Source organism: Hippocampus comes, unplaced genomic scaffold (assembly GCF_001891065.2).
Source record: "Hippocampus comes isolate QL1 unplaced genomic scaffold, H_comes_QL1_v1.1 scaffold36, whole genome shotgun sequence".
NCBI classification, from domain to species: Eukaryota; Metazoa; Chordata; class Actinopteri; order Syngnathiformes; family Syngnathidae; genus Hippocampus; species Hippocampus comes.
In genome coordinates this window covers 5,754,159-5,780,521 of record NW_017805695.1, presented here as the reverse complement: position 1 = coordinate 5,780,521, position 26,363 = coordinate 5,754,159, and the positions used below count along the sequence as shown (strand labels likewise).

Sequence of the window (26,363 nt, the reverse complement as noted above, 5' to 3'; positions counted from 1 at the left end):
ACACACACACACACACACACACACACACACACACACACACATATATTTGGTGGCACCTCCTGAAGGGAAGTAATTACCTCTATTGCCGAACAGAAGAGCCCCGTGTGGCAAACATGTCTGGCGATGGCAGCAGAGTGGCAATTTGACATTTTTCTGCAAATTGGCCAGTTGAGAAATCAGATCCGCAAAACTTTTGAGAAGCGATTAGTCGACTTTAAGCTTTAAAAAACATAGCATAGCGCAATCGTAAAGTCAACTTATCGACAAATTAGTTCAACGTCGAGTCAACACACATTTGGAATTTTCCATCCATGACAGCATCACCGTACAGCCACAGTTTGAACAATTTTGACATTTGGCAGTCTTTCCTCGCCCACTTGAGCAGCAGAAGAAAGCAGGAAAAAAAGCTACCATCTATTGTTGCTGAAGAATGCCATTGAAGACCTAAACCGGCATGTTTCTGCGGCCTCCCAGTGATGAGGCCCTCATTTTCCCCAATGATGCCACTCATGGGAGCATTGCATATGTTAGGTCTCCTCACATGCTCTCACTTTTTGCTGTGCAAAATCACATCAAATAAAAACCTAATTTGATACTAATCCATCTAATTAAGCAGCCAAATCCAAAAGTCAAAGTTGACTTTGATCTGCTGGATGGAAGGAGTGGAAAGATTCCAGCTTCTTAAGCTTATTAGGTACCATTGACAGAAAACAGAGCTCCTCCCCCATCAACCCCCGCCTACGCCATTTTACCTACCGTATTTTCCTCATTCTTTCCATCTGTACCACTTTTGTAGGAGAAGGAATTGAGCAAAGGAGACTGTTAGCAGCTTCAACATCAAAAGATATATTAGCTGACACTGAATTTGAGTAATTTACAGTATTTATACAAATGTGAAAAGTGAGAGAGAGAGAGAGAGAGAGAGAGAGAGAGAGAGAGAGAGAGAGAGAGAGAGAGAGAATCACATTTCATGTAATTAGCTCCACCTACCTAAGCATGCCTCTTTGATTTCTGTCTTGTCTGTCCTCTGAATTATCTTCACCACAAATATCACCGCCAGTGGAGTAAGGAAGGAGATTGCCTACAAGGAAATCAAGATGAACGGTGTTCAGTTATTACAGTAGCATTAGTCATGTGTTGCTTGTTGAGATAACTAATATTAAATTATATCAGCCTCAGGAAATGACCTCCTTCTAAAGTACAGTATATTCAATCCTGTTTTAATTTTCAACATGTCAAACAAAGCAGAAAAGCAATCCGCTTCATTGTTATGAGGGTTTTAACAGACCCTTTCTTTGACGTTTGGCATTTCTCCTTTGCAGGACTGCATCATAATAACAATTTCAGTTTCGTTTTTCATTTTATTATTTTCATTGCAAATGTTACTTACTTGGGGTAATGCTGAGGCCTACCGATTCCATCTCACTTGATGTGAGTGGTTGGGTACACCTAGATAGATTTCATCTGTGCTGTATGTTGTACATAGAGCATATTTGACAATAAAGCTGACTTGACTTGAAAGCTTCTATATGTATTGCATTCAAACAGATTCAGACCCAACAATCACCATGGATGGGATGAAGGGATGCAGTCGAAGAGAGATGCACACGTTTAGGTGATATACAACTGTGTCAGGTCCCTGAGCAGTGAAGCTGCGGTTTATTGCTCAAGGGCACAACAACAGTGCTCACAGAGCATGGAGGCTCAGAGGTCCCTCTGCCAGGACACTTTGTCCAGCGTTTCCAAGGCTGAGCCTGGGGCATTTTCAGGCCAGGGGAGAGGCAGTCCCTGCAACATGTTCTGGATGTGTCAAGGATGACATGCCTGTAGCACTTTGCCAGGCATCCAGGAGCCATCCTAATCTGATGCCCACCCACCTTACCAGGCTCCTCGAGATAGACAGAAAAAGCGGCTCCCCTCTGAGGGCCTTATCTCTAATTGAGAGTCCAGACATCCTGCAGAGAAGCTCATTTCAGTCGCTTGTAACTGTGAACATTATTCTTTCTTGGGGCCATAGGTGAGGGTGGAAATGTAGATCAATAGGTAAATCGAGAGCTTCCCCTTCAGGTCAGGTCCATTTTCACATTGAGAGACCCATGCATCAACCAATAAACTGCATTGATCCACCTCCATTCTCACGTCACTCAAGATCAGGGCCCCTAGATAGTGGAACTTTTTTATTTGGGGCAGGAACTTACCACCGACCTGGAAAAGGCACTCTACCCTGAGGACCATGGTCTCAGGTTTGAAAATGCAGATTCTCATCCTAGTCACTTTAAACTTGACTGGGAAATAACTTTTTCTTGGACAATCAGAATGTTTAAAAACATGCCAAATGACTTGCTTTCTCACACAATAAAAACATTTGTTGCCTCCTTGCTCATAGTTGCTATTATTAACTGAGTCATGGGTTAAGCTAAGACTGTTGCTAAACTTTTTAGGGAAAGAAAAGAGCACCCTGAGGCTGGAGTGGCACTGTTTGATTATGCATTTCAGCAGCATAAAGAGGAAAAATAATTAATTGGGCTCTACTTCCATAGACAGAGCACGTACGCTCGGCATAAAAACTTAATTTTGGTGCCGGAGCAAGTCTAGTTTACCATTTGGGAATTTGGCCGACCGCGCTCGGTCTCACTTGGCATTCCAGGACAGAGGGTGGTGTCTATTACATGCACTCAGTGCACCCGACAATTTGGTGACAGAAAGTAGAGTAGTCTTTACACCAAGTGAAACCAAGTTGTGGTGCAGATGGTGTAATGCAATTTGGAAGGATTTGATCCGGGCAAAGACAGATATGTGTGATGGACGTTCTTGTATTTCATTCATAAATTCGAATTTGAATCAGATTTATTGGCCATGTATGCAAGAAAAACACAAGGAATTTATTTCCCAGTTACAAGCCATTCAGAGGAACATAGACGAGACTAACATGGGGGAGACAGAACGAGAAGCATGACTCTGACAGAAACTGACAGTGATTTTTTTTTTTCATTTTGAAAAATGCAGTTGTATTTTTCAACATTAGCTATAAGGTAAAGTGGCTAAGAGATTATCACATTTTATGGCGTGATAAGCCATACTGGTGTAAATACAAAGAGCTCATTCATTCAGGCAAAATACATTGTAATCTACCTATCTATCATTCTTCAAATAAAATAGAAATTAATTAGAAAACATTTTGTGTGGCAGTGCATTCAGCACAGTTCCCCTAACTATATTAATACTACAGTCACAGTTATTGTAGGTCCATTTGGGCAGACTATTTAGAAGGACATGCTTGAACAAAGACTCTTTCATCTTGACACCTACTTTCAGTTATGGTGCACGTACTAACATTCGTATTACATTTGGAGGCTTGACGGATCTTTTCATTTGATAGCATTGGTGGTGTCTATTACATGCACTCAGTGCACCCGACAATTTGGTGACAGAAAGTAGAGTAGTCTTTACACCAAGTGAAACCAAGTTGTGGTGCAGATGGTGTAATGCAATTTGGAAGGATTTGATCCGGGCAAAGACAGATATGTGTGATGGACGTTCTTGTATTTCATTCATAAATTCGAATTTGAATCAGATTTATTGGCCATGTATGCAAGAAAAACACAAGGAATTTATTTCCCAGTTACAAGCCATTCAGAGGAACATAGACGAGACTAACATGGGGGAGACAGAACGAGAAGCATGACTCTACAGAAACTGACAGTGATTTTTTTTTTTCATTTTGAAAAATGCAGTTGTATTTTTCAACATTAGCTATAAGGTAAAGTGGCTAAGAGATTATCACATTTTATGGCGTGATAAGCCATACTGGTGTAAATACAAAGAGCTCATTCATTCAGGCAAAATACATTGTAATCTACCTATCTATCATTCTTCAAATAAAATAGAAATTAATTAGAAAACATTTTGTGTGGCAGTGCATTCAGCACAGTTCCCCTAACTATATTAATACTACAGTCACAGTTATTGTAGGTCCATTTGGGCAGACTATTTAGAAGGACATGCTTGAACAAAGACTCTTTCATCTTGACACCTACTTTCAGTTATGGTGCACGTACTAACATTCGTATTACATTTGGAGGCTTGACGGATCTTTTCATTTGATAGCATTTTTCTTTTGAAGTATGGCTGCAACCATTCAAGGACACCCAAAGACATGAATTACAGAAAGAGGGATGATGTATTGTCAATAAACCGATGGGGAATGGATTTAGGTTGTCATGGGAACAGTTGCATTTTCAGCAACAATGAAGATTTGGTCTCAATGTTGGCCGTCTGTACTATTTTACTGTAGTGGACAGCACTTAACTGTTCAACTGAAATTGTACTTCCAGAATCTAAAGGGAAATTGTGAATTATTTGCGCACAAGTAACACTGAAAAAAAACCTTCTTTGGTTTCATTGGATTTACTTAGTTCGAACATACACAGTTTATTGAGTGTGCATGATTAAAATATAATTTAAATATTGCTGAGGAAAAGTGTAGAAAAATGTTAGTTACGTAGAACTGAAAGTGACGTACTTATTTTTCCAGTGTTGTATCCATTCACTTGTACTTTCTATCCATTTCCTCAAGATGATTCAATTTTATGGTAATTTTTTTCATCAAAAATTTCATAAAAACTCCATTGTTAAATCCCTGGTCCTAGTTGGATCCAGTTTCCAAGGCACACAGACTTGACCTGAAGGTTGCTCAATATACCAGTGCTACTGTCTGAAATCCTGCCACACATGTATTATCAATTTCAACAAAGGTATTCATAGTCTTGCAGTGAACATAGCCAATGTCAATTCCAAATTCAAGTAGTTTTTTTTTTTTTTTTTGGATAGGGGCAAGTGACATACAATTGTGTCACACATTTTCTGATTTTATCATCATTATGATGATCACATGAGTAAATGAAAAAAATGCAATGGTTGCTTGACTGTTTCAGCTGACTTTTTTATTATTTTACTCCACAACCCAGAACAACAACAAAAACGTTTGAATAAATGTCACAGGGCGAAGCAAACCCACTGTTCTGTGAATGACATAATAAATTATGTTATTGAAAACTTCAGAAAATCATAAAACTGTCACATTTGTTGTATGGAACGGTTAGGAAAGAAATAAGGCTGTCTCGGGTCATGATAAACATGAAAAAGCAAGCCAATTTGAAAAAGAAGCCAACCAATCCCAGACAGTGCACATTGAAAGCCTCAATGTCACAGAAGAGATGCTGAATGAATTTGTTTTTTCCCCTTCTCAAGCCACAAACTGAAAATGTCTCTGTGCTTTGAGTATTATGATCCTATACTGTTAGTATTTTCAGTGTCCGGTGGGAGTGGTGGGTGTTACTTCCAGAGACCCTAATCTTTATGTATATGTGTGTTTTTATATATATAGGTGATGTTTGTGCCTGTTTTTGTATTATGTTGTGTCTTAATTCGGATTTAATTTTTAATTGTGATGTATATTATTGAAAGGCGGGCCCGGTGGTCGACTCGTTCGCACGTCAGCCTCACAGTGCAAAGGTGCAGGGTTCAATTCTGGTCCGGCCTTCCTGTGTGTAGTTTGCATGCTTTTCTGCGGGTACTCTGGTTTCTTCCCACATTCCAAAGACATGCATGGCAGGTTGATTGGGCATGTCAAATTGTCCCTAGTTGTGATTGTGCGCATGAATGCTGTTTGTCTACTTGTACCCTGCGATTGGCTGGCAACCAGTTCAGGGTGTCCCCCACCTACTGCCCAAAGACGGCTGGGGTAGGCTCCAGCACGCCCGTGACCCTCGTGAGGATAAGCGGATCAGAAAATGGATGGCAGATATCCTTGAAAGGCTTTTTTTTCATACTTTTTTTCCCCAGGCTTTATTGATTTTTACTGACAAGCTTCATGCCACCAATAAATTTATGAGATGAAAAGTCTTGTCAATCACGGCATGCAAAACAAAGTACTTGCAGCCACTCAACATCATCAGTGTGAATTGTACATTTAAAGTGGCGCTCAAAGTTCAGTGGCAGGCTTGGATGATGAGCGGTGAGAAATATTGAACCAAAACTGGCTGCATACGAAGAGCAACTTTTGCTGAAGTCTGCCAGTGGATCCTGACAGCTTGGGGCAGTGTCAGAAAATCCACTACAGTATACCAGTGGGTTTCGAAAGGCTAGAATGCCGCATGATAAATAGGACCGCACAAGCTCATCGGCGAGTTTGTCTTGTGACGTCAGCTATAGTGACAGCTACGGGAGACATAGACAGAATGTGTATAACGAAGGAGATCTGGCACTGTAGCTTAGGTGTGTTTAATGCGCAGGAGGAGGAAGACAAAGATAGCAATCAGGGACTTTTCTGAGAGGCTACTGTGTGACTAGCCATGCCCGGCATTGTTGTTGTTGTTGTTTTTTTTTTTTTTTTTTTTTTTAAACCTTTATGTAGCCAGGTTGATCCCATTGAGGTTAAGAACCTTGTTTCCAAGAGAAACCTGGCCAAGACAGACATCAGCAAAATATACAGTTAGAGACATAATCTTACCAAATCTTCACAAAATAGTTACTGTATTTGCTTAGGATGGAGTGTGAATAGTATTGGTTGTTGTCATCCAAGACCACACTCTCCTTCCTCACAGTAGAAGACTACAGCCCAGTTTTCTAACACCCCTCCAGTATTAATCGCCGCAAGCCAGCCTCATTTTAACCACTAAAAGATGAGAATCCACAGTATTAATCACCCTAAATGAAAGATTTTGTCGCTGCACAAATTAGTCAGAATTAAACAATGAAAGTGGTTCAGTTACATGGAAATAATGCCAAGTTATATGGCTGCTATCAAGTTTGCTGTAAAAGGGGATGTATTATGATACAGTAGGTACTTACGAACATGACCCTTTTGGGAATATGATCGGACTCAACCAGCGGATTCTTGTAGAGCCAAAGCTCCTCAGGTTGGATGACTCGCTCAAAGGGCTCCAAGAATTCAGTAAATCTGCAGCAAAGAATAACGATAGTTTAAACAGTGGCATTTGCAGATTATGCACACGGTGTGACTGGTCGAATGACTTTGAGGCGGGCATACAAAAGAGCTGTTGTCTTTTGAGTAACAACAAACAAGGCTTCATCACGGATCACCTTCACTACAATGCCCCTGCTGTCTCATCCCCTCACAGAATGGGGACACATTCCCAAGATACTCCTGGGCCACCCATTGATATGTCGGAGTTGACCTTGTTCACTGTCATCTTTGCAAAGGTTTTATGTCATTTAATTTCAAAACAAGTCAGTAGCTTACGCCATTTTACCGTTGATGCATGAGATTCTTGTTGTAAGGTGTGTGTGGCCATCTTAAAATATTCAAAGCGCTGAAGCCACAGCAACACATGATAAGAGCATAAATGAAACAGCAAAGACCTTAGGCAAAAACATTTGTCACCTGTGAAATGAATGTACCAATGACTTTGACAGTGGTATCGACATTTTGTTTCTATAGATCTGGAATTCAATTGACTTCCTGTCAAAATTCCTTGTAGATCTTGAAGAAATGTTACTTTCTTTGAAGCTATTGACGCACCGCATAAATCTCACGTAATCCACCCGTAATATATCTTTTTAGACTGATGTTCTGTTAACAATATTTTTGTTCCTTTTTGGTACAGTGGATGTATTTGATATTTTATTGTTGACTTTTTTAACTGTGCTCCAACATGCCTGAGTGTTTTCACAAGAAAAACAATCCATCCATCCATTGAATAATCCAGGGTCAGGTTGCAGGGTCAGCAGTTTAAGTAGGGAAGCCCAGTCTTCCTTCTCCATTGCCACTTTGTCCAACTCTTTTGCGGGGATCCAAAGGTGTTCCCAGGCCAACCGGAAGACCTCCAGCAGGTCTTAGGTCATCCCCTGGGCCTCACCATAAAGGCATCCAGGAGGCATCCTAATCAAATGCTTGAGCCACCTCACTTGGCTCCTCTCACTGCGTAGGGAGATCGGCTTTGACTCTGAGCCCCTCCCTAATGACCAAGCCCCTCACCTTATGTCTAAGGGATTGGCAGGACACCCTGCTGAGGAAACTCATTGGGGCAGCTTTCATCCTGGATCTTGTTCTTTCAGTCGTGACCCGCAGCTCGTGACCGAAGGTGGGTGTAGAATCGTAGATTGACTGGTAAACCAAGAGCTTTGCTCCTTCACCGCAACAGACCGATAAAGAGTTTGCATCACTGCAGATACTGCAGCAATCCACCTTAGCAATAACCTAATCAGTACCATATGCAACTCCAGACTCCAGACTGGAACTGAGTCCCTGTTCCCCGTGTCCAGGTGAGGGAAAATTATGTCCATATAATGTACTTATCATAAGAGGTCTTTGAGACGTGCTTTGTCTGGTCCCTTACCTAAGATTTGTTTGCCATAGATGATCCTGCCAGGGGCATCAAGGCCCAGACACCTTAACCCCTTGGATCACTGGGACACACGAAGGTGAAGGATCAGGAGGGGAAATGAATAAATGCTCTCTATAATAATGATAATCATCATCATCATCATCATCACAATTATTAGCATCATCATCATCATTGTTTCATTATTATAGCCAGCAAATTGCAGGGCACAAATAGAAAATTTTATATTATTCTTGCTAATAGCAATTGTTCAGTCATAAAGCTAAACTAGTGAACTGCTGAAAAATTCTACAGAAAGCCTCCACTCATTTTCTGATGTCTGTATGTGCAGTTGTACATTTTTATTCATTCAGAATATTCATTTTTAAATGTCTCTATTATTTTTTTGTTTGTTTTAGGTAATAGTCCAAATCAAATCAAAAAAGTAACATAGTTTGCAAGTAATCTAAGATTCTGAATCTTTAAAATGACATTTTTAGTATTAAATTGAGAATGTCCACAGGGCAGATTTGATCCAGATGGAACTTTGTTTAACAATTACAGACAGTAACCTTGCATTTGACGATATTATTTCGCCATCAAAATAGAGAAATAATGATATGATAGAGTATTTTGGATATTATTCTTGTCTTTTCCACCTGAATAAAGAATAACCTCATTTGAAAAATGCACACACTTTAAAAGCATCCAGTTTGATGTCTCCAAAAAGTGTACAAAATGGTTTTGCAGGAGCCACCCTAACAAACACAAGTCAAGTAATTATGTTGTTCTGTCACTCCATTAGTGGCACACAGTATGCTTCATTAATTACGCCATTTTCAAGATTGTGCTCACTACGGCACCTTTGTTCAGACCTTAGTGGGAGGGAATGCTGTTTCAGAGCAAGAATTAAATACACAGATACAGAGCGCAAAGTATCTCTCCCCCACATACACACCCTTCAGGTTATTAAATAACGACTTCAGCCCACCTGTCATTCTGTAAGGCTTATCTCAAATTCAGTCGGTAGAGTCTTAATGAGTTTGAGACCATCTCCCCCAAGGTAGTGAAAGTGATTAAAAAAACTCAATTCTATGCCTGGCTTCATGTTTGAACACAGGAAATAACAGTAGAGCCCAATGAAATGAATAGCTCAAAGGTGAAAAAAATGCCAATCCTGATGTCTCTTCAGACGGAAAGACAGAATTTAATAATTAAGAAAACAAAGGTGCTCAGTTTTGATTCACACTCTGAAAGAAGTATTACAAGGACATTGTATGTTCAGTATTGTGGTTGCAAGGCAAAACAGACAGAACACAATAGTGTCATGCCTTAAAAAGTTGGCCAAGGTGTTAGTAAATCCTATAAACCACTGTTAAGAACTATTATTGTTGAAACTGCAAGAAAATGAAATACACACTCCTCCCAAAGTACTTGCATGGTGAGCAGATGTCAAACAGGTATGTCAAAAGCAGCAATTGATGAATGAAAAATTGCAAAAACTGTAAAGAAGGGCTCAAAACCACTGCCGGAGACCTTAGCAGCAACTTCGATGAGAGTAATGGAGTGAAAATATCCAATCTGCTGTTTATAGAAGATGTCATAAACTCAAGTATTAAACCTGTGTAAATATTCATTAGCAAGAAAAATAGGAAGGCAAGGCTGGAATTTGCCCAAGAAAATAGTTTGCCATTGAGTTGTTTTAAATTTCATTGTCGTACTTGCATTGTAGTATTGTTATTTGTGGTATTTTATCTTGCTCGTGTGATAGTTTTCGGTAATTTAATTACCGTAATTTCCGGACTATAAGCCGCGAATTTTGTCACACGCTTTCAACTCTGCGGCTTATTTCATGAAGCGGCTTATATAAAGACTTTTCTAACGGCCGCCTGTGTACCATCTTTCTTTGTAAATATCTCATGTTACAATATGGGCACCTGCGGCTTATACACCGGTGCGGCTTATGTGTGTACAAAATTTTTTTTTCTTTCAAAATGTAGTGGTGCGGCTTATAATCAGGTGCGGTCTACAGTCCAGAAATTACGGTATATATTATTAATCATTCACATTTTCACAGATTTTAATGTTTTATCATTTTTAAGCACTATTTTATTATTTTTCAGTGTTTCCCCCAAAGGGAGCCTTCTATACTGACAGTTGTGATGGGCCATGGTCCTGCCCAATGGCTGCATGTCGGTGTCCCATAACCACAGTCTGTTGTCTGAATTTCAAGTTGACGGCTCCTTATGATTGGCATTTCCTCATTTGGGTCCTCTGTACCCAGACATAAAACATAGGTCATTGTCTTTGTGCATATGTCTGAGACATGTGTGGACAAATGGCAGGAGGTTGGTGTTTTTATCTCTGTAAACTATGTATTTTTTTGGCATGAAAAGCTGTTTATGAATAAATGTCATGGCTTGGGCTTGAATGGCCTCTTTTGGGACAGGCTTCTTAATCTTCAATGATCAGTAGCAGAATTTGATGAAAGTTGGAACCAAATTGGAAGAGCCTGCACCAGGCAGCCCCAAAATACCCTGCCAAAACAACAAAAGGAACGTGAACAAGCGGTGGAAGGTTTTAGACTGGCCAAGTCAATCTCTGGACATTTAATTTCTAAAGAGGAAACTGGAGGCACCAAGCAATTTTTTTTTTCATTGATTCCTCTGCTGCCAAGTATCGGGTTTAGTCTCCTTGGCAGTTCCTTTCAGGTGTAGAACAAAGGGCTGTTTACCTGTTGGGGTTATGATTCAAAAAATGTGAGTGCAAACTGCAAAGTGCAAACGAGCCACCACAAATACAGGATCACTGTGATTTCCTGGTGAAGGTAGTACTTAACACACCAAGCTGTTGATTTACTCATGTCTTGAGATATGGGCCTCTATCTATGCGGCCGACGTCGCCGACACATATCAGAAACACGGATGCGGATTTTTAAAGATGGAAGTCGAAGCTGGAATGTTGAACTGTTGTCTCATTTTAATCTTTCGATGTTAAAACAAAAATGTTTTAGGCTTAAGTAACAATAAAGGAATTTGACCTCACTATTCTAATGCTTTTTGGGATCGAGCGTAGCTTTTAGTTGAATCTCATTAGTGCCACTGACTGTATAGTTGTATCGTGATGCACTTCAGATAGAATTCATTCAGATTTTGATTTGTCTGTGGTTTGCAATAAAAGTCTCATATTTCACAGCAGTGAGCTGTTTGGTTAAGATTATTGCTTTCGTTCATGCAAAATTAAATTGCGTCTGGAGCAGGTTATAACATTCGCCCTTCTTACTGAGAATTTGTACCCAATATCCTCCAACAAATCCATACTAGCCTCAGAGGATTTCCCTTGGCTGGAGATTCCATTTAAGATCAACCCTCATTTTCTCTTCCCTAACTAGAAACTTGAAAATAAAGACTTGAATACACTTCATACACACTTTAATGACTTCTTGCATGCATTTCATCCTTGAGTCCTACTACGGTGCTTATCTTTAGTGGAAATTAATTCACTCTTTTATTGCAATTCACAGGCTGCCTTGAAAGCAGAAGGGCGTGCATCATTTATAGCTAACACATGCTTTATCCCACAATGTGGCAGATCGTTGATCGCATTTTGTAAAGATAATGATGGCGCTTCAATTGGTAATGACATGTACCGTAACGCGTAGGCCACCAGCTGAGAAAGAATTTTAACTATACAGAGATAACAAGAAACAACAAAGTATGACAGTCTTGTTGAAAGGGACTCAAATGCTGAAATGGAGCACAGGAACAAACAAAAAAAGATACTCTGATCAGTGTTACAGCAATACCCAACATGCTCACAAAGTTGAGAGATGAGCCCCCGAGATGGCCATAAACACCAACAGGCCTTATAACTCATCTTAGCCTGCAGGCTACCTGGGGAGCGCTTTGTCCCGTTATATCAGCTTTTGTTTGCTCTGTAGACAGAGGAAAGCCTAATGGCTTCTGCGGGCTCCATAACATCATAGATCTTGTAGTTAAAAGTTTGAAAGAAAAAGTGTGTAGTTGTTTGGAAAGCTTCGATGCAAGCTTTTGTCAGCAGATTCAATGGAAGTGCTAACGTCGAGTGGCCTAGTAGTTTAGTGTAAGGTGACTTTCATGCCACACAGAGAATAGGAACATCCCGATACTCTTAGAGCTAATAAATGTTTTACGATGGTATGAGTTCAGAACAGATTGTTATTTTGTGAAACAAAATCTGAGTTTAGCCAGTATTATGGAATTCATTGGGTATGATCTTCAATTCATTCCTAATTGGCAAATGCAATTTGACACCGATATATATGCAAATGTACCGAAGAAGGAAGCTAACCCAATGAATGGTCTTTCAAAACATTAACACATGAGGAGTTTAATCCTTTTTAGTGTGAGCAACTGTCATTGTGCACCACAGTGACCCTATCCCTGACCCTCTCAGGATTCTAGCCAGATTGACCATGATTATATATCGGTTAAAAGTTGTTGGATGTTGCCATGGCAACAACAGAAATGCATTCTCTTTTTCACAAGCCAGTGAACAAAAGGAATTTTGAAACTGAAATCTCTGGATGGTAGTTATGCCAGCATAGTAGCTAATACTGTATGTCAACATGAAATTAAATTGATTTCCATAGCAGATGCATTTAGTTCATTTGACCTTTTCACACCCAGAAACATTCCAGCATTTCCTGTTCATCTTCATGACAGCCCTGTAAATGGGTCAGTTTATCCTCATTAGCTCATTTTCAAATCCGCTCAATACTTGACAATACAGCAGGATTATTTTGCAAGATCTCCATCCCCTCCCACGTCTGAGTGTTCAATAAAATACACCACATTTATCAGGCAGTTTTATAGGTCAACACAGCACAATGGAGTCAAGGACTCACGTGTTTAGCTGCAGCCCATAACTAAATTATCAGCATGAGAGGCATCTGCAAAATTTCACTAGATATCACATGAAAGAGCTGAGCCAAATGATGTTTGCTTTTCGATTTTGCGTACAGTAAGCACGTGCATGCGTATATATTCACCGGACAGCCACATTATAACCACTTGCACACTGTAATGGTATTCAACGCAAAAACTATATCATATGTTCTGCCATTACAAAGATGATCAATCTTAGTTTAGATTGACGCTGTCCGACAATTTTTAATTGAACATGTTGATGATTTGTTGTTGCTCTCTGCAGTAGGGTAGGTTGTTGCATGCGTGCACAAACTAAATAGTCACTAAATGTGTGACACAGTGAGATCACCTTCAATATATCCATCCATCCATCCATTGTCCGATCCACTTTATCCTCACAAGGGTAGTGGTGTGTGTGTGTGTGTGTGTGGGGGGGGGGGTGCTGGAGCCTATCCCAGCTGTCTCCGGGCAGTAGGCGGGTGGCACCCTGAACTGGTTGCCAGCCAATTGCAGGGCTCACACAGATGGACAGACAACCATCCACGTTCACACTCACACCTAGGGATCATTTAGCGTGTTCCATTAACCTCCCAATGCATGTTTGGGTAATGTCGGAGTAAACCGGAGTACCCAGAGAAAATCCCAGCAGGCACGGGGAGAACATGCAAACTCCACACACGGAGCCGGAGCCGGAATCGAACCCTGCATCTCTGCACTGTGAGGTCGACGCGCTAACCACTGGCCCACCGGGCCACCACCTTCAGTATAAATTGTCAAAATTGAACTGTAATAAAATAGGAATCACAAAATTTGATTTGTGCAACTAAACCTGTTGCAAAAATTCAGAGAGTTTGAATGATTCAAGGTCGCAATGCACCAAACTTCAGTCGTTTCTTTTGGTCAATAATGGTTACAGTAAATGACAAGTGACCAAAAGAATTGAGGGAACATGAATGAGAGTTTGACAAAAACAGATAGAAGGGTACGAGGTTATTTTTGTCTAAATGTCTAAGCACGTTATAGGACATAGGGCTGTGCCTGTGCGTATGTCATCACCTAACAAAGATGATTCACGATGCATTCAAAGATGGAAGCTTTTGTTGAAATAAATTTCATTCTACCTGGAAGCGGGGGCGCTTTTATTAAATTTCTGTCGGCTAGTGTTAATCAACAGGCGCAATAAGAAGAAGGCATTGCACAATCGTCCAAAAGTCACCCTGAGAAGGCGCCGGCTCTGATGTCTTGCAACAGCCTCACCCTTTGTAGGTTCAATCCTTGTTACACGCTGCTGACATGATGGCAATTATGTGGCAACACGACACTTTTGATTACACCTCATGAAGGAAAATCTGTGTTTGGAAAGCAAATTAACTGAGCTGACCATCTGTTTCATCTCAGTTGGAAATGACCTTTCTCACTGGAACAGAGGTTGTTAAATATTCTTCACCTTTCCCATAGCCTCCTGGCTGCTTCCTGTCACTCTCCACTTATAAATCAAGTCATTTCATCCTAAAGCAGCGCGCTGTTGAGAAGTGATTCAAGAGATTTGCAAGGTAATCGAATTAGAGATAACGCTCCACCCTGAAGTAAACCTGGTTATCAGTTCTTTTGGTCCATTTTGTCACATTTCATGGCTGAACAATCCCAATCACATAAACGCCGGGGCAAAAATAATCAGACTTTGGCCCCCTCCAGGTCAATACCACAAAGCGGGCCTGTCAGTTATTGCATCACCGCCCCCATCTCCCACCCCACTGTCTTCTTTGATGAAATGTGTGAAAAGTGTGGAATTCGAAGTTTATTTTACAGTGTTATATATGCTTGTGAGAACAGGGCATTCTTTTGAAAATGCTGAGTCTTTCAAATGACGCGTGACAGAGTTACTTGCAGACATTGGTTTTGAGAGGAAATGATTGCATCTTCACCATGAAATGGAGAAACGTCATCATCAACAATGCAAGTGTCTGTCCTGTGAAGTACACAGTATACCATGTGCCAAAATCACAACACCATTTCATGTGGCTTGCAAAAGCTAGAAAAGAAAATGGCTCTTTTAAAACACAGTACATGTTGCGGTACAGATGACAGTGACCATAGACTACATGAGCCCAAAAGTGGAGATTTCAATTTGGAGAAATGACAACATCCAGATGCAAGGCATGGTCAAAAATCAAAATAGTTTCAAAATATCCAAGAATAACTGATGTGGGGGTAGAGTTGGTGATGAGCTTTCCATACATGCCCCCCAAGCTTAACAAAACTAATTGGCATTACATCATCTTACAAAAGATTTGTGTTTTTTGTGACTTTCAGCTCATCTTGATCAGGGGGTAACCACAGACCAGCAGTTTTAGTGAACTTCAGCTCCAAAGTACAAACAAGTCCAAACATTGAAATAATCTCAAAGAAATAATATTGTACACTTTTTGAGCACTTAACTTGGATTGTGAAAGATAACTGAGGTAACAGATGAGTAATGGGCTGAGTGACTGACAGGTGTTTTTGGGAGTATAAGTCACTCCGGAGTATTGATTCATTTTAAGTTTGTAAACAAAGATGATGTAATAAGGATGCGCGCGCAGTGTTGAAGCAGACAGAACAGTGGGGTTCGTTATGTACACATGCCTACTAACTTGCAAAGGATCGAGAAAATTACTTTTAAAAAATTAACGTTGCCCGATGGAAAGCAACTGTCCGATCCTTAAGGGATAAGAGAGTGGGAGGAAGATGGTACAAAGCAATAGCGGTTGCTCTAAGACTAAAAGAACAGCTCAGCTTCCCCTAAAAGCCCTGCCCTCCTAAACAAAAAAAGCGTCCGTACATTTCCTAAATATGTGCTATAATACCTTCATCTTCTGTTCAGAATCAGTAACTTATCACTGGTAACTGATACATCTTACTTCTACTTCATGCCCGCAACGCCAAGACACTTTTACACAGTCACACATTCAAAAAACATGCATGGCAGGGTAATGGAACACTCTAAATTGTCCCTTGGTGTGAGCATGAGTGCGGATGGTTGTTGGTCGATGTGTGCCCTGCGATTGGCTGGCGACTGGTTCAGTGTGTCATCCACCTATTGCCCGAAGACAACTGGGATCGGTTCCAGCACCACCCACGACCCTTGTGAGGACAAAGCAGATCAGAAAATGGATGGATGGATGGATGGATGGATGGATGGATGGATATACAATATATAATGTAATGTGAATGTCATGAAATAATTTTGCCAAAAAAAAAAAAAAAGACAATTGAATGGCTTCTAAGAGGAAGCAATTAGAGGAAACATCGGGCACGCTAACGAACTAGGATTTGCAATCCTGAGAACTGGTGCACTAATGAAGTGCACACTCATTTATGTATTTATACCATAAAAGGAAATATTACGAATTTTCACCCATTTTACATTAAGTTAGGGCTATGGAAATTGTGCACCCTGAAAATTCTTGAATATAGCAGACATAGCGAAAAAATACTTCATCTACTGTATATGATTGATGGTGTGAATTTTGTGCCAGTGAAGCAAGGATTTTTCACTCTGATGTGACATAGATATGCGAGTGACACACAGCAGGCTGACATTTATCAATGCTGTCATGCTCATTGTTCATTCTGGCAAATGTCAACACTGACAGCAGCATGAACGAAATGCTAGATTTTTCCTTTTTGTTCATTCAAGAGTTCATCGACCAAATCCCAGGTCAAGAGTTGAAAATGGGCAGCATCACAGCCTAATAACTATCTCTCTCTCTCTCTCTCTCTCTCTCTCTAACTCTCTCTCACGCACACACACACACACACACACACACACACACACACACACACACACACACACACACGCACACACACACACACACACACACACAGTCTGCTAAACTCTGCATTTGGTTTATTTTACTCTTTAAAATGAGCTTGACTCTGTTCTACTGCGTGGGTATATTGCATGCAGGCCCGTATGTCAGCTATGTCAGGATATCAATCACCCTATTTCTAGATTATTTAAGTGGCTTGTAAACCCTGCTAGAGGTAGCCATAGTTATCGAATACTGTATTACTTTTCTTATATCCATTTAAGGCCATAAAGGATCCCAATGTGAGTTGTCTTTAATAATTGTGTTGTGTAACAGCTGTTTTCGCATCCTGTGCAACCATCTGTTTTTTCCACCGTCCTGCTGATCTTTACAGGGTTTCACTATTAAGTGTCTGAGTTGTGCTTTCAATATGACTATCTCGAGACCGAGACCATGCAATACAAAGGTTTCCTAAAACATCTGATCGGCTGAATGACTTCCAATGTAACCATTTTGAATTTATATGATATGGAGATATACAATGCCTATCAAACATGTAATAACGTTACAGAGTAAAATGTTTGCTTTTAATGTCAGTATTGCTCCAGCAATGTCCCTAATAAATGATGATGGAATAAAAATATTCTAAAGGGTAAAATTCCCATTATTGCAGCTAAGAAATATCCAGCGTGCAATGTTTTGCAGTCAAAAAAAAAAAAGTCAATACATGTCTTTTTCTCCAGCTACGGTCGCTACCCACTGGGATTAAAAAATAAAATAAATCTGGGTTTCACGAAACAAAATCTTTTCACTGGCCTCTATAAAACTTGGTCTATCACATTGTGCCAGCATAGCAAGGCTGATCTTATGACATAAGCAAAACTTAGAGGAAGCTTATTTAGCTCCTTTATTTGGCCACACATTTATTCAAAAAGTGGGTCCTGACTCCTGCTTTTCGGAAGGCACAGCAGTAAATGGCATGTCTTAGAAGATCTTGAAGAAATATGCTGTTTTTTTTCCCAGTAACGGATGTTTGAAAGTACATCTTCTGAGACATCTCTCATGTGATGTGATGTGAAGCCTGACCTTGAATCCCTTATACATAGTTTTGTGCGATGCCAATCATCAGCGGTCTTTTAAACAGCATATGGTGCCGAGGTAACACAAAAGTGCTCTCCATTCTATTTAGTTACTTGCAAACTTCCTTTCAGGGTTTTCCCATTGCCATTATTTCTTGTTCTGTACATATTCACAAAGTGACTCTCGGGTTTCCGCTACTTTTCTTGCCCTCAGGTTCTAATTTAGTGATTGTCTCATGAGATTGTCTACTTGTTTGTGAAGTGTGTGGCCGATCAAACCATTTGCAACATAGAATTTGAAATCCTACACATTCTTGTCCTGCCCTCTCCCACAGTTCTTAATGTTTGACCTTGGTCCACTAGTTGTGACGTTCATCATTAAGGTCTGAAGTGGACAAATTTGTGAGCCAAGATAATGAATAATTGGAGGCTTCCTCTTTCATCAACTCCACAACTCAATTTATACAGATCAGAGCAAAGAGAAATGTGACGCATAAGAAAGGAACACAAGAATGACAGCGGTCGAATGAAAGAAAAAAAAATGCTCTATGTGTGTCTGCGTGTATGTTTGATGGAGAGGGAGACAAAGAGAATAAGAAGGGAATGATATCTAATTTTGATATGAGGATGACTACTCTCCTTCGAGGAAATGTGTCACCTCCAAACTCTTGATGATGTCCTTCTCAAGTATTGAGCGGCTGTAGCTTGATGGGGAGCTGGAAATATAAGATAAGATCAGATAAGAAAACCTTTATTTGTCTCACAATGGAGAAATTCCCAATTATGAAAGGGAGAAAGTAGAAGAACAAAAAGTATATAATATAAATATAAAATATTAATGTAAGCATATTAAAAAAGGGGGAGTGGGGGTGAGTCCAGGTTTCCAGGTCTGTCTAATACATGTATAATATAATAATACAGGATAGAAAGACCTACAGTCCAACAAGGTTGTCTTTTTTTTTTTAATTAGGAGTAGTTGGGATCATTTTCAGCCAGTACATTAAAGTAGTGGTCCCCAACCAGAGCACAAATTTAAAAAAACTAATGAATGTACCGCTTATTGAATAGTGTTTATTGAACACACTCCAATGTTCTGCATCTGCGTCAGGGTTCGACCACTTGCAAATCTTTCTTTATGAAAATATGTTGTTCATGTCCAAAAGATATGGTCTCCAGCTAGAAAAGTCAATCGTATCACATCTGTAAATCTTACCGGTAAACTGTCGTACCCCTAAAGGTGAAGTATAATATCATTCGTCATCTGCATATTACCAAGGAAATAAGAGCCTTCCATTTGATGAAGTTGGAACTATAAAGACATGAAGATTATTAACGAGAACACGAACCTTTTCATATCTTTAAAGAAGCATGTGAGATGACAACTTGTGGCCATGGGAATTGTGATCATGTGATAATAAAGTATTGCCCTGCACCATCCAAACAACTAAAAACACTGCTAAAATGAAACAAACCTAAAAATAACAACCGACTCGACTAGAATTTGATTGAGACCAGCAGCATATTATTTAACATGGTGAGACAGTGGTGATCTTTCCACTTCCCAGGAGAAAATCATGAGTCACTATAATGTATGATTAAATTTTAAAAAATCGCAATAAATCTAAAACAGAACCACAGGATGTGTTGAATAGACTTTCTTTTCGATTTTCACACTTGACAGACTGGTTCTAAACACCTATGTGACCTAAAGAAAACCATTTAGCAGTAAGGTAATGTGGGAAAAGAGGTTTCATTTAGCAAGGTAGCATAGCTTGATTGGACCCTAAAGCAGTGAATCAAAGGTTATGCGGTTGAGCGAGCTACAGGTGATTCTGTTCCGGAGTGACGGGTGTCTGTATGGAAGAAGACAAGACAGGAAAGGGATACACCATCATGTCAATGGTACAAGCCTATGAGAGCGCTCTTACGACCTGGACTGGGTTCGCTTTGTCTGTCTTCACTCTTTGCTTGATTGTGAGTCAACACTTTTTCACATGCAGGATGCGTTGCCATCAAACGTAACTGGTTTCAAGACATGATCTACTTTACAGGTGCTCTATTGACGGAATGGGACCACGTTTACCCATCCGACCCTTCATTAGGTACACGATAGGATAAGAACAAAAAAGCTTTACACCGACACCAATTTCCACATCCAATGCATCGCCATGTGATTTCCAGAAACAGTTCTCATGACACAGTTCAGTTTTACACATAAACAAGCGTGTACAGTACTTGGTACATGTACATTTCTACTTTTGACACACACAACCATTGCTAACTCATTTTTTGAGTTCCTTCCACTTGCATTCACTTCATGCAGAAGATACATTACAAAGCAGCTCGTCCAATGCGCTCTGTGTGCTGCTCAAGGATTTCTCCCTGGAGAATTACGAAACGAGCACGCATACTTCAAGTACGCGGAGAATAAAAGAGCTATGAACGTGAATGTCTTTAGAGTGGGAAGAGAGCAAATGTAATTACATGGTGGGATGCTCTATAAGTGCAACTGGATTCATCATATATTTGACCAAGAATAAAGAGTACAACCTAATGTATTTTTTTTTCACACAGCCATGAATACTTAAAAAGGTATCCATTTTGAATGTCAAGAATAGGTAAGGAGAGGTAAAAGAAGATGCATAAAAAACTTTAAAGCGACTTGGCAGAATGTCATGTTTGCAGAATGTCTTCCAAATGTAAGTGAAGTCTCATAAAATAATACCACTTGTGGAAATGTACTTTCTATAAACGATTTGATTCTTCATTTAAGAGCTCTCATAAAGACGGGGACTGAATAATTTAGAGTGTGAATACCAGGGAGATCTCCATAAATGATGCAGGGACATTATTGAATATACACACACACACACACGCACACGCACACGCACACACACACACACACACACACACACACACACACACACACACACACACACCAGTAATGGGCCATCGGCTTTGTAATAAGATTGAACACAAGAGCTGTATCAAGAATTCTTGCTAACTCCTCAGTGACACAATTAGAGAGGTATTCATTTTACAATATGCGACGAATATTATTGTTTGTTTTTGTTTGTTTGTTTACTTTTGAAATGAAAAGTAGTTTTGTAAAATTACTGAAAAAAAACATGATTTTTGAAACATTTATTATCGAAATGCTCTAAAAGGTGGTATGGGAAAACAAGCGTAATTTTTAACCTGGATTTAAAAGTATTTAAAATTGAGGCTAACTTCAGTTCTGTTAGAAGCCTATTCCATTTGCGTGCAGCATAACAGCTAAATGCTGATGCACCGTGTTTGCTTTAACGTCCACTAATTTACCCGTGTTTGCAGACCTTAGAACCCTACTGACTTTATATTCCATTTCTTTTATGTATTCAGAAACCAGGGAATTCAGGGATTTACAGACCAATAGCATATTTTAAAATCTATTTTACAGCTGGCTGCTAGTCAGTGTAAAGTCTTTTGGACAGGAGTAATATGTTCTGATCTCTCTGTTCCGGCAAGAATCGACAACCTCATAGGAAGAAGTCATTCAATTTTGCTACACGTTGGGAATAAAAGTGGATCTTGGAATGTGTTTATCTTTGCACTCAAGGCAGGGTTGTCACCAACGAATATTTTTAGAATCGTTTATTCCATGGATGACACGCAGTGATTTGTAATGACCGCGTGAAAATATGCCGTTATCTCCCTGCATGATCTTACTTAACATGTTCTTGTGGGATTTATTTTTTGTTTTTTTTTGTAATGCTTCTGCATGTATGACTTCCTGTTACAGCTTGCTCGCTGTCCAGGGACATAGCACCACGGTCAAATTTTAGAAGAGAAATTTGAATGGGGAAAAATCTAAATCAGAGTATTGTAATTTTCGGTGTTGATACCACCCACCTCTTTTCTTTCATACAATGGTATATAAATAACACCATTGAGATGTTAGCAAATGCTATGTAATTAAAACTGTAATTCTTGCCCTTGTGATCTATGTTGTATTCCTTCCCCATGGTAATTTTCAGGCTGAACTAATTAAAATGGTTATGTCACATTATCATAAATCCAATAGGTGTTTCACACAAGGATCAATAAGTGAAGCCACCTGGGGGTCTCATCTGTCGGGAGATTGTTTTCTGTTGCAAATTTATGTTTGCGGCTGTCTCGTGTTTTTGTTCCCACCAAACCAATGAGGCCTACATATTGGATGACCTCCAATTTAGGGTTTCAGATGCCAGATGCCAGAATAACAACAAGACTGAAATAATTTTAGAGACAGTATAATGTGTAGAGCAAAATGAAAAATGAAATTAGCCTTTTTTTTTTCAAACAACAGTACATATTATAAATTCAGAGAGAACTGAAGGTATGCAGCGTTTGCCGGTATGCAAGTGTCTTCCTGTGAACACAATAATATAAGACATGTTTCGCTCTGACAATGCTCAAATCACCTCTAAATTAACATTACATGAGCAATATAATGTATGTGACAAAGGTCTGCCTCCATCTTTCTAATCTTAGCAGGCAATTCATTCTGCTTCAGTTAGCCTTGTTGTTAGCTTTAGCAAAGATGGATCGATTCTATTTCATGTGAACGTCAGCTCTCAAAACAGCAGCTCCCTTCCCTGGAAAATTGCTCTATGTAGTAGCTTTTCGATTGCACTGATATAAGCTCTCTGAACGGTTTGAACACCCTTTTTTTGTCATCATTCCCTAAGTCTTAATCTATATAATAGGAAATCCATTATATGACCCAAACTACAAAGCTCTTCTATTTTATCCACCCCATTTCTTTTCTATCTCTGTCCTCCTGTGTCCTCAATATGTTGGTGTTTAATGCAAGCAGCATCTGTAACTGCATTTTTTTTTTTAATTATTGGACTATCAATCATGAAGTGAAAGACACAGAAACATAAAATACAGTTTGGATCTTTCTAAACTCTTGAGTGTTTTTTTTCTGCAGATTGGAAGGAATATTAACCCCAAGTGTCAACATTAGATATTAATGACATTTTTCAGATAAGAGATTCCATTTGGGTGGAATGACTATGTTACTTTTAAAAGATATTTGACCCCTGGGTGCTTTGCAAGTTGTGACAAGTGCACTGCATTTGCAGTTTGGTAGGAGAGGGTCAAATGGGCATCGAACAAAGTGCTTGTCACGACAGACAATGCATTGCCTGAAGCTAGGACAAATAAAATGTAATATCCCCCTAATGGAAAATCCTTCCTGACAAAACTGGAATGTGAATAATGTGTGAGAAATCATTGCGCTCGGGGAACAGGTGACCCTGAATTGTCAAGCGCTGCAAGAGAATAATATCCATGTAGGTGACCATGCAAGTATGTCCATGAAGCAGACAACAATTTAGGACCACTCGCACATTACAGTGAGCCGCTGCGTTGTTAAGGTGTAGATTTGCTCATTCACCTATTCACAGATTTTTCCTTTTAACCTATTCTCCATTAGTTGTTGAAAAACTCACCTAGGTGCTTGGGATTTGCTTTTTTTGCTCAGGCCAAAGCAATAACCACAAAAAATGCTTTACAACATCGCTTTGACAACATCTTGTGGCATCTCTGTGTCAAGGAAGCATGTTGATGACTTGAATTTACCGGTAGACAAAAATAAATAATGAAATGGGCTTTGTTGCCATGTTTTTGCGTCTATAGGCAATTGCAAACCAACACTGTCACTGCAGAAAGGAGAATGGAATAACTGCCTCATCTTCACCATTGGCAGAGAGGACATTTCTCGCATTGTAGATCAGCATATATAGTGTAGGAAATTGAAACAAATCTCACCTCTCTGACAAGGAAATGTTTTAAAAACAAAAAAAAACATCCTTGAGCAGGTTTGAGAAGGCATAAAAAAACCTAAGCCATCAATTCGGAAAGTGCAAAGTGTGGTCTTTAACTATTTCACCACATATGCTAGTTGTCCGAAGTCATTAAAACAGACATACACAAGACGGTCTTAAAAGCCTTCATCCACAAAATGGCCTGGTGTCCCACATTTATTCTCAATAACAACGATGGACTCTTTGAGTGAAATTTAGTCCACCTAACCCTGAAATACATCACCCTTGAATAGAGAGTGAAGGCTGGTGCACAGGGCCAGCGAGGAATACAAGGGAGGATGTCACAAGCCGAGTTATCCACTGGACCCGTGCAAAATGCCACAAGCTCAGGAGAAAGTCTTCATTAGGCCAACCAACCACACGCTACCCCGCGGATGAAAGCTTCAGCAATGGCTCAGGATTGAGCAGAACTGCGGCCCCCCTCCCTGTCACTGCCTTCTGCTAGCACTTCTCATTTGACTCAACCACAATGCAGACCATAAGTGGTAAAGTAACAACACTGGCTTGAATCAGCCAAAAAAAAGCATGCAAATCTGAAGCACAACTTAAAACGTGGTGTAAATGAAAAACAACAATTAAAAATGTCCTTGCGTAAACAACAATTACAAAGTAGAAAACATTAAAGTCATTCCAATATATGAGAAACCATAGATGTAAAGCCTCCTCTTGCAGGAAAAAAAGCGATGCATAACAAAACATCTGTTTTCATCCCACTTTGTCAAATGTATTATATAATTGATAAAGATCAAAGTTTAAACGAAAAGCCGTTTTGATCTTTGGTTGGAACCCACAATTGAACTAGAACACACAAAGTCTCCAGCCACTGATTAAAGTTAGAGAGAAATGTTAATCTGGTAAATTAAGGTTATTTAATTGGGCATTGATTAAATTCGCTAAATTCTGACTCTCATACAAACCCTAAAACAAATTGGCAGATTTTCTTTTTCTACTCAACTCAACTCAACTGTATTTATAGAACACTTTGAAACAGCCATCGCTGCACACAAAGTGCTGTACATGGAGCAAGTAACATATATACAACAATAAAGCTATAAATCAGTAACAAAGATGGTAGAAAGCACCAAACAGTAAAACTAAGATCAGATCTGAGTCATGCTGAGTCAAATGCCAAAGAATACGAGTGAGTTTTGAGGCGGGTTTTAAAGATGGGCAGTGAGGGGGCTTCCCGAATGTTCAGTGGGAGGTCATTCCAGAGAGAGGGACCAGCAACGGAAAAGGCTCGATCCCCTCTGAGTTTCCGTTTAGTTCTTGGTACTTCTAATAATGTCTGGTCCGCAGACCTGAGGTGTTCTAGACAAGAACAATGACACAGCTGCACTCTGAGCATAGCAATGCTGGTGTTTGAGTTTGCTTGAGATTGTGTTTGGAAAAAAAAAAGAATATTTTCTCTGCTGATGACAGCGTACAGAGCAGTGCAGTCATGAAATTATGGCATGGATGACCTTTTCCACGCGTAAAATGTGAGAGGCCGCGCACATGATGAGGAAAAATTTGTCATGTGTGTGCTTATTGCTATAATGATTTCTGGAGTCGAGCCAAGATTGATCTGTGAGAAAGCAAGGTTTCCCCAAGGGTACCCAGGCTGACAGAAAATATCAAAAAGGAAGACTACATTCGAAGAAGCTGGGCCAATTGTGATATTGTCCCACAACTAAATTGTCGATGTCTCGGACTGGGCGAGATGTGACATGACAAGTCCATCATCGACCACACTCAGTCATCGTATGCTCCCGTCAAGATTCAGGCACAGGTCCGTTAAATCATCCGAGCAAATTTTGGTGGTTCAGGTTAACATTGTTTTAGCTTGGCAATTCTCTCTCTTTCTCTCTATTACTGCGAGTAATCTCTTTGTGAGAATGTCACTCAAAAGAAGTGTAGCTTACTCTTAGCCATGGAGGCTGTGATGACTGTCTTTGTCGCAAAAATGCAACATGTTTAGCCACAGTAGTGGAAAGACGAAACTGTTTGCTTGCTATCTGCTGCGGTGTAAGTAGCGCAGATCTTGCCTTGACCTGCCAACCACCCACGCAGAAGTGACGTTCGCGCATTACAGCAAGCACATCCAGCCTAGTGAAGATTTGTGGGACCCTTTCCGCCATTTAGTTATCGGAAAAACTTGTCAATTCTGCTATTGATTGTGTTTTGTTGAGGCGCAAAACACAAATTTAGACTTGCAAACTGCTATGTGACACCACTTCTTTCGAGCCTTGTGAATAGTTTGAAGGAGTTGGAATTCCAAGCATTTGTTGTAAATACAGTAATGCCTCGTCACTTCACGCTCCAAGTTTTGCAGCTTCAGTGTTTTGCCTCCCCCCCCACCCCCGCTCCAAATTCATTCAATAAATAAATATTTTAAATTTGTAGCCAT

The 26,363-nt window shown here is 39.9% G+C and overlaps 1 protein-coding gene across 1 annotated transcript in view; it reads right to left on the bottom strand.

Moving 5' to 3' along the window:
• plpp4 (phospholipid phosphatase 4) overlaps nucleotides 1-26,363 on the bottom strand; it is a 63,853-nt gene that overhangs the window by 33,224 nt on the left and 4,266 nt on the right. The window contains exons 2-5 of the mRNA XM_019881897.1: nucleotides 6,853-6,961; nucleotides 991-1,081; nucleotides 757-829; nucleotides 78-153 (exon numbers count right to left, since the gene is read on the bottom strand). Of these exons, the coding sequence (XP_019737456.1) occupies nucleotides 78-153; nucleotides 757-829; nucleotides 991-1,081; nucleotides 6,853-6,961 (349 nt within the window). The remainder of the gene's footprint in view (nucleotides 1-77; nucleotides 154-756; nucleotides 830-990; nucleotides 1,082-6,852; nucleotides 6,962-26,363) is intronic.